General features: G+C 45.1%; 1 protein-coding gene across 2 annotated transcripts in view; it reads right to left on the bottom strand.

Moving 5' to 3' along the window:
• Positions 1-9,290: 9,290 nt before the first annotated feature.
• LOC116695359 (Fc receptor-like protein 5) overlaps positions 9,291-13,013 on the bottom strand; it is a 21,105-nt gene continuing 17,382 nt past the window's right edge. The window contains exons 4-6 of one of the 2 annotated variants that reach the window (XM_032525577.1): positions 11,273-11,515; positions 10,261-10,343; positions 9,291-9,533 (exon numbers count right to left, since the gene is read on the bottom strand). In XM_032525577.1, coding sequence (XP_032381468.1) covers positions 9,423-9,533; positions 10,261-10,343; positions 11,273-11,515 — 437 coding nt within the window. In that variant the 3' untranslated portion in view covers positions 9,291-9,422. Of the gene's footprint in view, positions 9,534-10,260; positions 10,444-11,272; positions 11,516-13,013 lie in introns of both variants that reach the window. The other variant, XM_032525576.1, reaches the window with a different exon arrangement.

Below are 13,013 nucleotides of genomic sequence, written 5' to 3' on the forward strand. Positions count from 1 at the left end.
ACAGAGTAGCTGTCAAAGTGCTCTACATGCGACCTGCTGCTGATTTTAATGAACAACAGACTGGAGATGATCAGAGATCTGAACAGATTAGTCTCTCTGACGTCTAAACGTCTCTATCAGCCTCACAACATGTGTTCTGGACAGAATAAGTCTTTAAATCAGACAAATAGAGTTAAAATCCCTCCGATTCAAAAACAATAAAAAGTTTATATAAAACGTCATCATGTTGTAAACCAATCAGGTGTTAAATCAGCTGAGAAGCCGGCGTTTCCCAGCATGCTCTGGGTCCGCCTGGCTCTTGCAGTCGGTGAAAAGCAACTGCGCCGCCTGGTCTCAGACCTGCGCCCCCCTGGTCTCAGACCTGCGCCCCCTGGTCTCAGACTGCACCCTGTCAGCCGCCCCTGGTCTCAGACCTGCCCCCCTGGTCTCAGACCTGCAGCCCCCTGGTCTCAGACCTGCGCCCCTGGTCTCGACCTGACCCGTCTCAGACCCCCCTGGTCTCAGACCGCCCCCCTGGTCTCAGACCTGCCCCCCTGGTCTCAGCCTGCAGCCCCCTGGTCTCAGACCTGCAGCCCCCTGGTCTCAGACCTGCGCCTGGTCTCAGACCTGCAGCCCCCTGGTCTCAGACTGCAGCCCTGGTCTCGACCTGCAGCCCCCTGGTCTCAGACCTGCACCCCCGTTAGCCTGCGCTCCCTGGTCTCAGAACCTGCGTCCCCCTGGTCTCAGACCTGGGCCGCCTTGCTCTCGTGAGATTTCCGTTGCCACGTGTGCATGACGTCAGAGCAAGTCGGGATCAAGTCGGACACAAATCTACCGGCATGCAACGGGGCCGATCGCCGGTGATCGATTCTGCGAGACCGGCTCATCTCTTTTTTTTTTTTTTCTTTTTTTTTTTTTTTTTTTAAAGCCATCTTATTTCAAAAATACAAAACAGAAACACAACAAACACATAAAAGTAAAAGATACAACACAACAAACATGGTAAAACAATACATATGCAGGGGAAGCTTAAAGGTCACTAAAGAGCAAGGAGGACCAAATACTGACAGTTTAGCTGCCTTCTTGTTATGGGAGCCCGAAATCGATTTATATAATGCACAACCTCATGGGAAAAATGAATAAAATTAGGTTTTTTAGAACTGAATTTACATTGTGGATATGAAATTGGCCAAAAGGATTGTAAATTATAATAAAAAAACATCTTTTCTTTACTATGAGTTCTATAAAAACAAAATACAACATTTCCCATAATAGGGCAAAGTCTTATAGATACGGTCAATGATAAATCTGCTGAAGTGTTGCCAAAATCTTCTGGAGTGAGCAATACCAAAAAAGGTGTCAACAGTTTCTGGGTGTCTTCACAGAAAGAACAGTTTGCATCATGTTCTTTTAATTTCAGCATGAATGATTGGGCGGGTAAATCTAGAATTATTCTAAACGAGACTTCTTTACCTTGTTCACTATCAGGTATTTGTGGGGAATCATCCAAACCTTTTTCAGTCAATATCATTAACAAATCGGTTCCAATAAAGTGTAACATTTGGAGTTGAAACAATTTCTCTCTGAAATAAAGCACGGACGTTCTTATTATTTCGAGGAAGGGAGAAAAGCAGATTTTTCCAACTGGTGACTCAGCCACACTGGGGAGGGAGACAGCAGTACGGGAAGTCTACCAGCAGATCAAACAGCTATATCGTGCCTGATGGAATGGCGTCAAATACGATCGCGAATTCTTCGGCCGTAAAAGGAAGTTATATTGCTGATAAAAACTCACTGTAAGTGAAAAGTTGCCCCTCTCTAAAAAGCTGATCCACCAGCAGAATCTGATTAAGTACCCAATTCTCAAAAGAGAGTGTTTGTTTTTATATAATATATCTCTGTTATTCCAGATTAGGTATCTGGAGGTGGGAAGTTATGCTTAGATTAGACACCATGCTAAAAGGACTGTTGGGAAAGTGGACAGTTTTACAGGGAGTTTGTCTACATTATAGCTACAGCCCAAATAAAACTTAGACCACCGAAGTGAGAGAATATATAGGGGGAATAAAATTCAGATCGAGACAGCGGGTTTTTAAGAAATGCTTAGCCCAGTTAATCTTAAAAGTATTATTTAGAGTACTGAAGCCAAAAAGTTGAGCCCACCAGATTCATAATTATTCATGAAAACACTTCTTTTATATAATGAGTAAGTTTTCAGATTTTTCAGATGAAATCACAAAAGCTATCAAATCTTTCAAATGTTACTGTCCAGGTGTAAAGAGAGAGCTGCGTATGTGAGCCGGGATATCCCTTCAGCCTTGGTGAGTACACTCGGCCTTTTAGGATAAGTCCCTTTGCAACACGTTCAATTTGTTCTGAGTTTTTTTATGATTGGAGAAAAATTTACTGAAATCTCACTTTCTGATCTTTAGAGATAATAATGCCTAAGTATGTACTTCTTCCCTGATTGGAATGTTGCAAATAGGTGTATATTGCATCTCTTAAAGGTAGCAATTCACTTTATTAATATTTAGGCATAGACCGGAGGCCTCTGAGAACTGGTTAATTACTTGAATGGCGACAGGTACCTGGCTCGCATTTTTCAAAAAGATGGTGGTATCGTCAGCAAGCTGACTGATGATAATATCCCTACCCGCGACAGACATTCCTTGTACAACGCTGTTACCGACATGAGTTGAGAGAATTTGTGTACAAAGTAAGAACAGATAAGGGGAAATCGGACATCCCTGACGAATGCCACGTTTCAGATCAAATCTTGGGGAAGTTCCATTTTTCAGTTTGATAGAGCAGTTGCCATTAATATATAACGTCTTAATTGCTTTGCAGAAAAAATTCCCAAAACCAAATTTTTCTAAAGACCGAAAAATAAATTGGTGTTCTACTGTATCAAAGGCCTTATAGAAATCTAAGAAGAGGATGAAGCCATCTTCAGATATCAAGTCAGAGTAGTCAAGAATATCTAACTAGTCTAATTTGTTAGAGATGTGCCTGTCCCTCATGAGCCTGATGTGTCTCTTATAATTGTGTCAAGAGTTTCTTAATTCTCCTGGCAAACATCGAAGCATAATTTTGTAATCATTGTTTAGCAGACAGAGGGGTCTCCTATCAATAAGAAGCACGTCTTTCCTAGGTTTGGGGGAGCAATGTGATCAGCCTGAGGAGGCTAGGAGCAAGGGTATTATTCTCTATACTCTCCATAAAACCTGGAGTAAAAAGGGGCACAGTGATTGAGAACGCTTGTAAACTCTGCATTAGACCGTCGGTGCCGGGGGATTTATTGTTTTTGAGTAAAGTAATGGAATATCAGTGACTCTGTCATTGTAAGAGGGTGTCACAATAATCTCTGTCTGCCACATTAACTTTCTAACGTTATTTACAGAGTAGAAATTGGACGGAACTTCTCAATATTTTGGAGCGGGGGTTGTGGGGGGGGGGTGAGAGCGGGGGTGTTGCGGGAGCTCGTCTTGGTGTGGATGGGGGATTGCGGGGCGGGGGGGGGGGGGCGCGTTGTGCCTTGGTGGTCGGGTTGCGTGTGGGACGGGTGGGGGGTGTGGGGGGCTGTGGGGCGGGTGGTTGGGGGCCGGGGTGGGGGGTGGCTGGGATGGTGGGGCGGGGCGGGGGTTGCGCGGGTGCTGGTTGGGGTGGTGGGTGGTTGGGGTCTGGGGGTGTGCGGGTTGGGTGTGGGGGGGGGGTGTGGGGGGGGGGTGCGGGGGGGGTGGCTGTCGGGTTATGTGGTGTAGGGGGTGGGGGGACTGGGCTTCCCAGACGGGGGGCGGGCCTGGGGGCGGGGGCGGTTTTGTGGTTGGGTGGCTGGGGGGATTGGCATTGGGGCGGGGGGTTGGTCTGGTGCGTGGGGTCGGGGGTGGGGGGGGGGTTTGGGGGGTCGGTCGGGTTGTGTGGGGTGGTGGGTGGGGGTTTTTGGGGTGGGGGTGTGGCGTGGTGTGGTGTGGGGCGGGGTGGGGGCGTGGCGGTTGTGGTGTGGGGTGCTGAGCCTGGGTGGGGTGGGGTGGGGGGGGCTGGGGCCGGTGATGGTGGAGGTGGGCTGTGTGGCTGTGGAGCTGTGGGGGGGGGGTGTCCGTTTTGGGGCGGGGGTTTGGTGGCGGGGGTCGTGGGGTTGCGTGCTCTGCTGGGGTTGTGCGGGGGGGGATTGGTGTGGGTGGTGTGGGTGTGGTTGTTTGGGGGGTTTTTGGGGGGCGCCCCCCGTGGTGGGCGGTCGGGGCTGTTATAGATTGCTATAAAATGTTGAACAAAAGTTGAAAAAATTTAGCGTCATCAGTAATGATTCCATAATATTTATGTATGGATAGAATTAATTTTGGCACGGTATCTTTCAAGGCGGAAAAAATATGCAGAATTTTGCTCCCCTCCTCCACGCCTCTCTTCTAGACCTACAAAGGCTCCTCAGCTTTTTGTCGATATAAAGTCATCCAATTTGTTTTGAAGTTGCAAAAAGAAGTAATTTATCCTCTCTGAAACTTCGCCAGGGGGCTTTGAAAAATGAGGAAATTTTACTTAGACTTCTTCTTCTTTGCTCTTTTAGCTTTGGCAACAGAAGTTCCAGAATAATGTCTTAATTTTCCAGACTCAAACTTAAATAGTTCCCAGTTAGTGTTGTAGGATTTTTCTCCTAGCCTTGTTGGAAAAAAGAGTAATTAACTTATAATTTCAGTCTTAACCTTTTCATGCTGTAACAAGGAATGTTAACTTCCAGTAGCAAGGTTTTAGATGTATTAGATGCACTAATTGAATGTTTTATGAATTGCTCTATGGTCGTGAGGGGAGTGGCAGGATATTACTGTAACTTTCCTTTATCAATGATATGGATAACAGCCTAATCTAGCGAGAATGACTGGAACCTGACTATTCCTCCAAGCGAAGGAGCTGTCATCAGGAAATTTCCTCTCCTACATCTACAATGTTAAATCGACCCATAAGTGTTTTAAGGTTGTGCTGAGGGAGGAGGGGCCGCCTAGGGGGCCACCTGTCAACAGCATTATCTAAAGCAATGTTAAGTCTCACCAATTAAAAGAAGAGAGTTTGGGTATTTGAGAGCCAAAATGTAATTCTTTCTATAGAGTCAAGAACTTATCATTCTCAGCTGTTATTAACCGTAAAGGTTAATGACTATGATAGAAATATTGTCAACTCTAATTACAGTACAAAGGTAGTGTCCTAGGGAGTCACAGTCTGAGTGTAAGACATCACCAGTGAAAGTATTTTTAAGCGTGGTTACTCCAGCAGATCTCTCTGAGCCATGAGAGAACCAGATATCATTACCCCATTGAGACTTCCAGAAATTAATATCAGCAGATGTGGAATGACTCTCTTGAAAAAAACAAAAATCCGAATGAAGTTGTTTGGCAAATAGAAATAAGGCTTTCCTTTTACAAATCTGTCTTAGACCCCTGGCATTTAACGAAACAATAGATAAAGACAAAGTTATTAACAAACGTGAACAAGGAATAAACTAGAAAGTGATTAATAACCAGTTAAGAGTGTATGACTGGATAAGGGGACCGAGTGCTGCTTCTATAAGAAAAATAACGGTAAAGGGGAAAGGAAATAGTCCCGGCCAGCTCCTAAATACAGCACCCCTCAGCAGCTGCCTTGGGTATCAAACGGCCTTAAGAGGTAGAACGTATAACAGAAATGGCAGCAATTTAGTAAATTAAAGTGCTTTGTAACGTCTTAGTTACAGCACAACAAGAACTATAACATCACAATGTCAACTCTGAACGTAGTGCAAATCAGGCTATCACTGTATGTAGTGCAAATGAAACCAGTAGGGACTAGTGATATCAACCGGCAGGCGAGGTTGTTCTAGGGGGGAGGGGGACTTCTGACGTTGATAAATCCGCGCACTCCGATGAAGAGGGGTTTGCCCTCCTCCGAGCTTTTTATAACTGGCACCAGGTTGCTCCTTCGGTCTCGGTCTTCTGAGAGAGATCCTCCGCCAAATCTTAACCCGTTGTCACGCAGGTGTGGCGACGTCTGGCAGCTTTCCATACGGCGTTCTGCAGAAACGAGCGATGAACTGGATGATGAAGCCTCTGGGTTGTTTGTCATGTTGCCGCTGGCGCCAGCCGATGGACGGTGTCGATAGTATCAGCCAGCTGTTCCTCTCCTCCGGCAGAACAGCATTGACAGATCTCGAGGCCTCTTTCGTATGTTTTTTTTTCTGATTCTTCAACTCCGTAAAGTCTCAGGTTCCATTCCTGGAGTATCTTTCTAACTCCGAGACCCTTTGCTGACATGTGTCACTCGTTTTCTCTTTGCGCATTTTCCCTCAAGAGTACCACACTTTGCTCTTTACCTCTTTAATTTCTGCGCACACAAAGTCAATAGTCTTTTTAAGACCTTCAATTTGAGTGCATTAGCACTGACCATGCTTTCAATGTGTGTGACCGCGGTGTATCAGAGTCGAGAGGGTAGCTATGATCATTGGCGTTGGTTTGGTCAAACCCAGCTGTGTACATCATTTTTCGGAGCTGGCGACTTACTGGGAGTGACAGGTAGCGGTGGAAATTCAATGAAGTCTTAGCAGTGGTGAGAGACAGGGAATTGGAGGTATAATCGTGACAATTGTCAATTAGAGCGTTGGTAGCCTTGAGAGTAGCACTGCTAGCATCTGGAATTAGCTTCCGACCGGCGTTCTCTTGACCTCTTTTTCTTTCGCGTTGGTTCGACATATCTCGGTAGTTCGTCTTATGAGTGCTGTTATATTTATCAAAACAAGGTTCGGTGCTTGGCGAGAAAATATATTGAGTTTTACCGTTTCCAAAACTTTCGTTTGCAGAGCTCGGTAGAAAGCGTCTACTCACTCGGCCATCTTGGCACGCCCCACCTGGCTCATCTCCAACGAGCCTAGTTTGAGGCTTACACGTGGTGGAGCCGGCCGGCATGCACGTGGTGCAGCCGCTTCCTGGTTCTTCTTCTTCTTCCTGTTGGCTTTTTGTCTGCTAAATGTAATGGTGCGCCACCAGCTGGACCGGGGTGAAAACAAAAAACCATCAAACAAAAAAGACAAATAAATGACTTAATTAGTCCTGTGTTCCTCTGGAAGATAAATACATATTTAACCCTTGTGTCGCCCTCAGGGCCAATTTGACCCGTTTTTTATTTCTTTTGAATATCAGGAACTTGGCTTTCTGTCAACCAAATGGCCAAAAAAGAACATGGATGCCATGCAATGTTCTTCAGGTAAAATTAATGATTACTTTCACTTAATTTTGTGTGTTTTATTGAATTTTATGGCATTTAAAAAGAAAAAAGTGACCGAAACCTCGGACGATATGACAAAAAAAAAAGAGACAAAAAGCGCTGAAAAAAAAACAAGAAATTGTTTTTGTATAATGTAAAATATGATGTATAATGTAATTTAAAATAAAAAAATTAGGCTATGAATTTAAAAAAGCGTAGAAAAAACAGCTTAAAGACTGGAAAAAGCAAAAGATGACGTTGATGGGAAGACAACACAAGGGTTAAAACCCATTTTACCTGAGCTGCTTTGTAGAAGGTCCTCTAAGTTTAACCTCAACTGTTTTCCTTGCAATTGTGAGATTATTATTTGTCTTTCTTCCTGATATTTAGGACAGCGTAGTATTACATGCTCAACAAACTCTGGACTACCACAGAATACACAGTTGCCATCAGCATGCGTCTTCATTATTAACAAAGTAATATTTCATCTTGTGTGTCCAGACCTCAGTCTAGAAAATAGATTCTCCTCCTCCTTGCTTCTGTTCATATTTCTGCTCTTTCCCACTTTACTCTTGTTGAACTGTCTTCCAGTCTGCCCATTGTCCCATAATGCTTGCCATGTACCCTTGACTATGTTTTTAACCATGCTTTTATCTGTTAACTCATGTCCTACCTCACCTGTATGAGCTGGTACCCATACACAAGCTATCTGGGTTCCTGACTGTAACTGATTATTTGCAGCTTGTACTGTTTAAAACACAATATTCGGCCTTGATTTTGACTGAAAAGTGTTGACGTTGATCAAAGCTGAGCTGGAGTCTGAATCAGTCACTGCCTTCTTTGGCCCATTGACTTCCACCCAGCAGAGCAACCCACTGCTATCATCACTGATTCTTTTACCTATTGTAACTTTTAATTTTGGGATGACATAAGCAACCCCCATTCTTTTATCAGTCTGTTCAGATTCATCTGTATATAGTTATATCCTCGCTATACCTCTCCATTAAATAGCTCTGTACCCTATATTTGTCCATGCTAATTCCTTGCTTTTCTCCTAGAAACTCCAAATCAAATGGACAATTCTTTAAAAACCCATGGTGGAGCAGCTGGGAAAGGTACAGTACGGCTTATTTTGAATTCATTAAACCCCATTTCATTTACTTTATTGATCACCCAGCCAAAACTTCAGACTTGTGCATTTCCACGCTGTGCTTTAAAACAAATTGACTCATGTGATTTTTATTATGACTCCTCAAGTTTGCCCAATGCACAAGGACTAGCTGATCTCTTCTAAAGTGAAGAGGCGTTTCTCCCATCTCCACCTGGACAGCTGTCACTGGTGTAGTTTTGACAGCGCCACAGCACAATCTTAACGCTTGATTTAGGATCACACCCAACTGACTCAGCAGCTGCAGACTGCAGCTGTCCATAATCTAATGCCGACCTGATCAATCATGTGTAAATTATTCTTAGAGCAGGTCATGTTCCCCACTTCACTCCGCATAGACACCTCATTACACATGCATACAATGCAAATTACAGCCATATAGCCGTTATCACAGCTACAGAACTACAGTCTATTTGAAAGTATTGCCAAATTCAGTGGAGTAGTCCTGCTGCAGAGATGTAATCCATGACGTCTTCCACTATCTCAACTTGATATCAAGGGGGATTTAGCAAGGATCGCAATGTCATGTTCTGTATTTCCATTTTGAACAACTGTTCTCTTTCATTTTTGTATTGAAGACAATCCAAAAGTAATGTTGAACAGTTTGTTTCTCTTTGCAGGTTCCACAATGTCCATCCACATGCTTGCCCATCTTTGCCAGATCCCATGCAAGTCCACATTGGCCTAGTCTCAGCCTTGTCCTAATGAAGGTGTGTCTTCTGTGTCCACCCTGTTTTTGTAATTAAAAGTAATAGCGACCCCTCTTTTCATTTTCCCTCTGCCACACATGCTGTAACGTTTTCCTCAAAGATAGGCAGAGGATGTCTCACTCTGTGAGCCAAAACAATACAACAAGTACAAGTATTAACATATTAATCTGCAGTGACTCTTGAACTGGAAAGACTACTGAAACAAACTACTGAAACAAACAAAGCTTTATTGAAAATATTCAGATGTACAGAGATGGATGGGGATGTTTAAGTAAAGGAGCAATTCAAATTACAGATTATATCAAACTGATGTAACGTTACACACAGTCTCCGATCTGTTCAGGTCAGATGTGATGCACGGTGCTGACCGCCACAACGTCATCACAGTCCTCAGTCAAGCTCGACCTCAGCCCGGTTGGATGGAGCTGTTGCCATGGAGACGGGTAGGTCATTTCCTGTCAGAATACATTTTCAGTGTACATTTATATGCAGTGTACATTTATATGCAGTGTACATTTTATTAGTCTCACATTGCCAGCTCTATCTACACAGTGCTATGGGAGTAAAGTCTGGATACACCCAAGGTGCTTTCTGGGATAGGAGAAAAAAAAAAACACTCTGGGTTGTTTCCATTTCTTTTAACCAATCAGAATCGTCTTGGGTGCAGCGACAGCGGCTCTGCAGAATAGTCTCAGGAAGGAACTTGTTTTGGTGAAACATTTGCTCCGCGCAGAAGAAAACTCTACATCCAATATTACATGAAGTTAACTGTCGACACAATACAGTAGCAAGAGCTTTAAATCAGCTGATGCATGGTTACACCTCATTATCTCTCACCAGTGGTTCTCCGTGTGGACCTTGTCCACAGCAATCAAACCAATCAGTCCCAAAACATTCCAGTTAGAGAGGAAAAAAACGTGAACATATTCTTTGTAAATCTTTACAACCATTTCCTGCTTGTTGCACCATCCAGATTTTCTTCAAAACTTGATATTTTCAGCGTGTAGCTTGCTAGCCCGGAGTTAATGGTTGTTTACTGTATCAAAACGATTTTGAGAACGGTAACACGCAGAGAAGGAAAAGTGAGTGATGAAGTTTGACATCCGGCTATATCCTGGATATGTACTTTACTTTGATCCTGACTAACATGTTATAAACAGTATTAAAACAAGCTCAATTTACCTGTGGGCCTGCGTCGATATAAAGAAACCATGAGGAAAGTGGAGATGCAATACGGACTGAACACCACCAGGTGGCACACCAGTCTGAACACAAGGAGGTGGTGGTGGTCTGAGGTCGGGGTCTCTGAGGTCGGGGGCGGGTGCAGGTCTGTGCCAGAGGGAGGGGCCGTGGACGTGGGTTTACCTGTAGACAGAATCACACCTGGTGAAAATCTGGATGAATTAACTCCTGAAACCAGGTGGGGCAAACACACCGCAACTTAATGAAACACCTTTATAAATTTGAGTATCACCTGTGACCTGAGCCCTTAAAGTAGACACACACACACACACACACTGAAAGCTGTAAGTCTTCTGGTAGCTGTGCAAGAGAGATCTCAATCATTCTCAATCAGCAGAGACGGAGAGTTTGAGTAAGCTGTCAATGAGCATAGGAGCAGGAGCAACTTTTGTTATGTATTCTGATTCATTATTTTGTCATTTTGACTGTATGCCCCCTACCCCCCAGGTTGCCTGCGAGCTTCTCCTGACTATACGGTAATTCCTCTACTATGCAACAGTGAGTTGCGTGGTTATGACACAATCGTTAGCCTATTTTTTATAAAAATGTCTGCTACTGAGCCATAACGTGAGCTACAAGGTAATGGAGCCTTTTATGCATTGTTGTGTTTCTATTGAAATAAACAACGGACAAATAGAGTCTTTAAACGCTTCAGATGTAAAGTTATTCCAAAATGGCTCCAAAGGAAGTACACTTTGCGGAGGCTCGCTTACCCCCTTGGATCGAACATGCCCCGGCTCTCTCTCTGCAGGTGTTTTTTGTGTTGCATTTTTTTTGGGGGGGTTTGTGTGCTTTTCTTTTTGCATCGTTTCTATATTTGAACCGTGTTTGTGTATTTGGTTGTGTTTGGACATTTTCTTAATGTGCTTGCGTATTGTCTATTAGGTTGTGTTTCATTAAGTTGCGGTGCGTTGGCCCCCGTCGGCCACACCGTACACGGTAACTTCCTCACCTGTGACGGAGACCCAGCTGGATGGAGATTCTCCAACACCGCTGATGCTGCACTTGTAGAGGCCTTCATCAGACCTGGAAGCACCGCTGATGTTCATGTGCCTGGCAGCCTCAGTCCTGATGAAGGAGCCATCTCTGTAGAAAGCAGCCGGGTGGTTGGAGGACATCTTTGTTTTACAGTGCAGGGTGACATCATGTCCCTCCATCACAGGGGAGACAGGACTCTCCAGGATCACTGGTCCACCTGAACACAGAAGAAAAAAGCCTGGGGTTGAGCTTTGTGATGTCAAATTCTTGATTAACTTCAACGTCATTAAGCAACCTCATAGTGACCAGACATGTTGAACATGACATCTTTGCCATCACAACTAGAGTGCGGATCGGGCCGGATTTTTCTGTCCGAGCCCGGCCCGCGTCCGACAGAGCAGTAACCGAACCCGACCCGAGCCCGACACAGTTAAAATCGCATTTGTTTCTCATACTAATGACACATGTACATTTGTTTGTGTGAAGCTTTTATTAACCAATCGTAGGAAGGCATTGGGAAATGTCAACAGATGAGCGCATCAATGCACACGGGGCAACAAGCTCCATTACCTCCATAATAAGCTGTTTTAAATTCAAAATGTTCAACGCCTTATCGCGCTGATGTGACCGAGCCCGACCCGAACCCGAGCATCCTTTCTAAACATCTGTTCCAACCCGGCCCGGCCCGTCGGGTACTGTCGGGTCCCGTCGGGCTCGGGTCGGGTATCCATCCTCTAATCACAACACAATTATCAACATCAGAGGCATAGACATCATCATCACCATCATCATGAACACAAACCACACCAAATCATCACCTAAACTACACACTGCGCCAAGTGAGTTAGGACTCACAACCTCCTCCCATGGCCTGTGTGCAGAGGTCAAATGGCTGTGGAAAATAAATAATAAAATTCTGTCCAATAAACAAGCGACCGCATGAGGTGTCTTTACAGTGTTTGGTGCGTTTGACAAAGTGTAGTTTGAGAGGGAACCAAACCAAATGAAGAATGTTAACAATGCTGCAACTTCAGCCCTGAATCGCACCGAGTCCAACGAGTTATAGGTGTGAAAGAGCCCTTAAAATAGAGGAATGGTGTTACTGTTTAGTTTCTTGTTGTGCGGTGAACATGTCAGCCTGTACTTTAACAGATTTGACTCTGCCTCCTCACCTCCCTCTTCACACCCCCCAGCCCCCTCTTTCACACCTCCCCTGGCCTTCTCCTCCTCCCCCCCTCCCTCCTCAGCCTGCCACCTTCAACGACCCACTACAAAGGAACCCAACACCCGCTCCCTCCCCCCTCTCCCGCCATCAGTTCACCACCCCCCTCTCCCCCTCCCTGAGACCCTCACCTCCCCTCCACACACACCCAGTCATCCTCCACTCACTTCTCCATAACAGGTGATCAGGTGGAAGTCAACTGAAGAAGATCAAGGCAAGGAAGGCCCCAGGCCCGGGGGCGGCTCCGCCCAGGTCTTCCTCAGGGACTGTGTGACCAGCTCTGTGGGGTGATTCCCAGGCATGATTCAACATTGAGCCTGAGCCTGGAGAAGGTCCCAGCCCTGTGGAAGACCTCCTGTGTGGTTCCAGTACCGAAGTCGCCGCGCACCAAAGAGCCTAACCACTTCAGGCCTGTTGCCCTGACTTCTCACCTGCTGAAGACCATGGAGAGGATCATCCTGCGTCACCTTCGACCCCTGGTGGGCACACAGCT

This window comes from Etheostoma spectabile, chromosome 9 (assembly GCF_008692095.1).
Source record: "Etheostoma spectabile isolate EspeVRDwgs_2016 chromosome 9, UIUC_Espe_1.0, whole genome shotgun sequence".
NCBI lineage: Eukaryota > Metazoa > Chordata > Actinopteri > Perciformes > Percidae > Etheostoma > Etheostoma spectabile.